Raw genomic sequence first — 872 nt, 5'->3', positions numbered from 1 at the left:
ATGGAGGGATTCACAGGTGGCCGCCCAGGCCTCAGGGAGAAGCCAGTCCCTGCGGCCGCCAGCCCCACTCTGTCCTCGCTGGGCGCCGTCTTCATCCTCCTGAAATCCGCGCTGGGGGCTGGCCTGCTCAACTTCCCCTGGGCCTTCTACAAGGCGGGTGGGGTGGCCCCCGCCTTGCTGGTGGAGCTGGTAAGCCCCTGCGGAGCATTTTGGGGGGTCTTCTGGGGAGGGAACCAGGCGGGACCCTTCGCATGGCTTCTGGGGTGCTGTCTTAGAAAGCAACACCTTTGAAATTGGCTTTTGGGTCCGTCCCACTGCTTGGGGAGGGGATCATCCCACCGCAGCCCCGGCAGAGGACACCCGTAGGCTGCTGGGCAGGGGAGGTGGAGGCTGTGAGAAGCTGGGTGCTCCCAGGCACCTGCAGCAGTTATCCTGGCAGCTGGCCAGGAAGGTGCAGTCACCTGGCCATTTGACTGCTCTCACCTGCGGGTGGCAGCTTGATAATGAAAGTCGAACCCTGCGTGCAGTCAGATCACGTGGAAGATGCTGTGACCCCCGCCCCACCCCACGCTGCCAGGCCAGGCCCTCTGCCGTGTCACAGACGTCCAGCCCCAGTTCCCTGCTACAAAGTCCAGGGCTGATCAGTGGTCAGGGAGAAGGGCCGCTGATTAACACAGCTCCATCTTATTGGCAAGGACTGTTGCCCCCGAGCTGATAGCAGCCGCTGAGTGTTGTGGTAAGCTGTTCCACAGACATTATCTTAAGTGCTTTTTTATGGCAGGGAGCTGAGAATGGCCACGGGGCCTTTGATGTCCTTCTGGAAAGTGCTCGGTCCTGCCCTGTGTAGGGCAACCTGTGCCCCCCCCCCCCCC

The 872-nt window shown here is 62.0% G+C and overlaps 1 protein-coding gene across 1 annotated transcript in view; it reads left to right on the top strand.

The window, feature by feature from the left end:
- Window positions 1-872, top strand: part of SLC38A8 (solute carrier family 38 member 8) — a 20,150-nt gene continuing 19,278 nt past the window's right edge. The window contains exon 1 of the mRNA XM_040633029.1: window positions 1-189. Coding sequence (XP_040488963.1) covers window positions 1-189 — 189 coding nt within the window. The remainder of the gene's footprint in view (window positions 190-872) is intronic.

Source organism: Ursus maritimus, unplaced genomic scaffold (genome assembly GCF_017311325.1).
Source record: "Ursus maritimus isolate PB19 unplaced genomic scaffold, ASM1731132v1 scaffold_19, whole genome shotgun sequence".
Classification (NCBI taxonomy): domain Eukaryota; kingdom Metazoa; phylum Chordata; class Mammalia; order Carnivora; family Ursidae; genus Ursus; species Ursus maritimus.
This window is presented reverse-complemented; position numbering and strand designations above follow the sequence as displayed.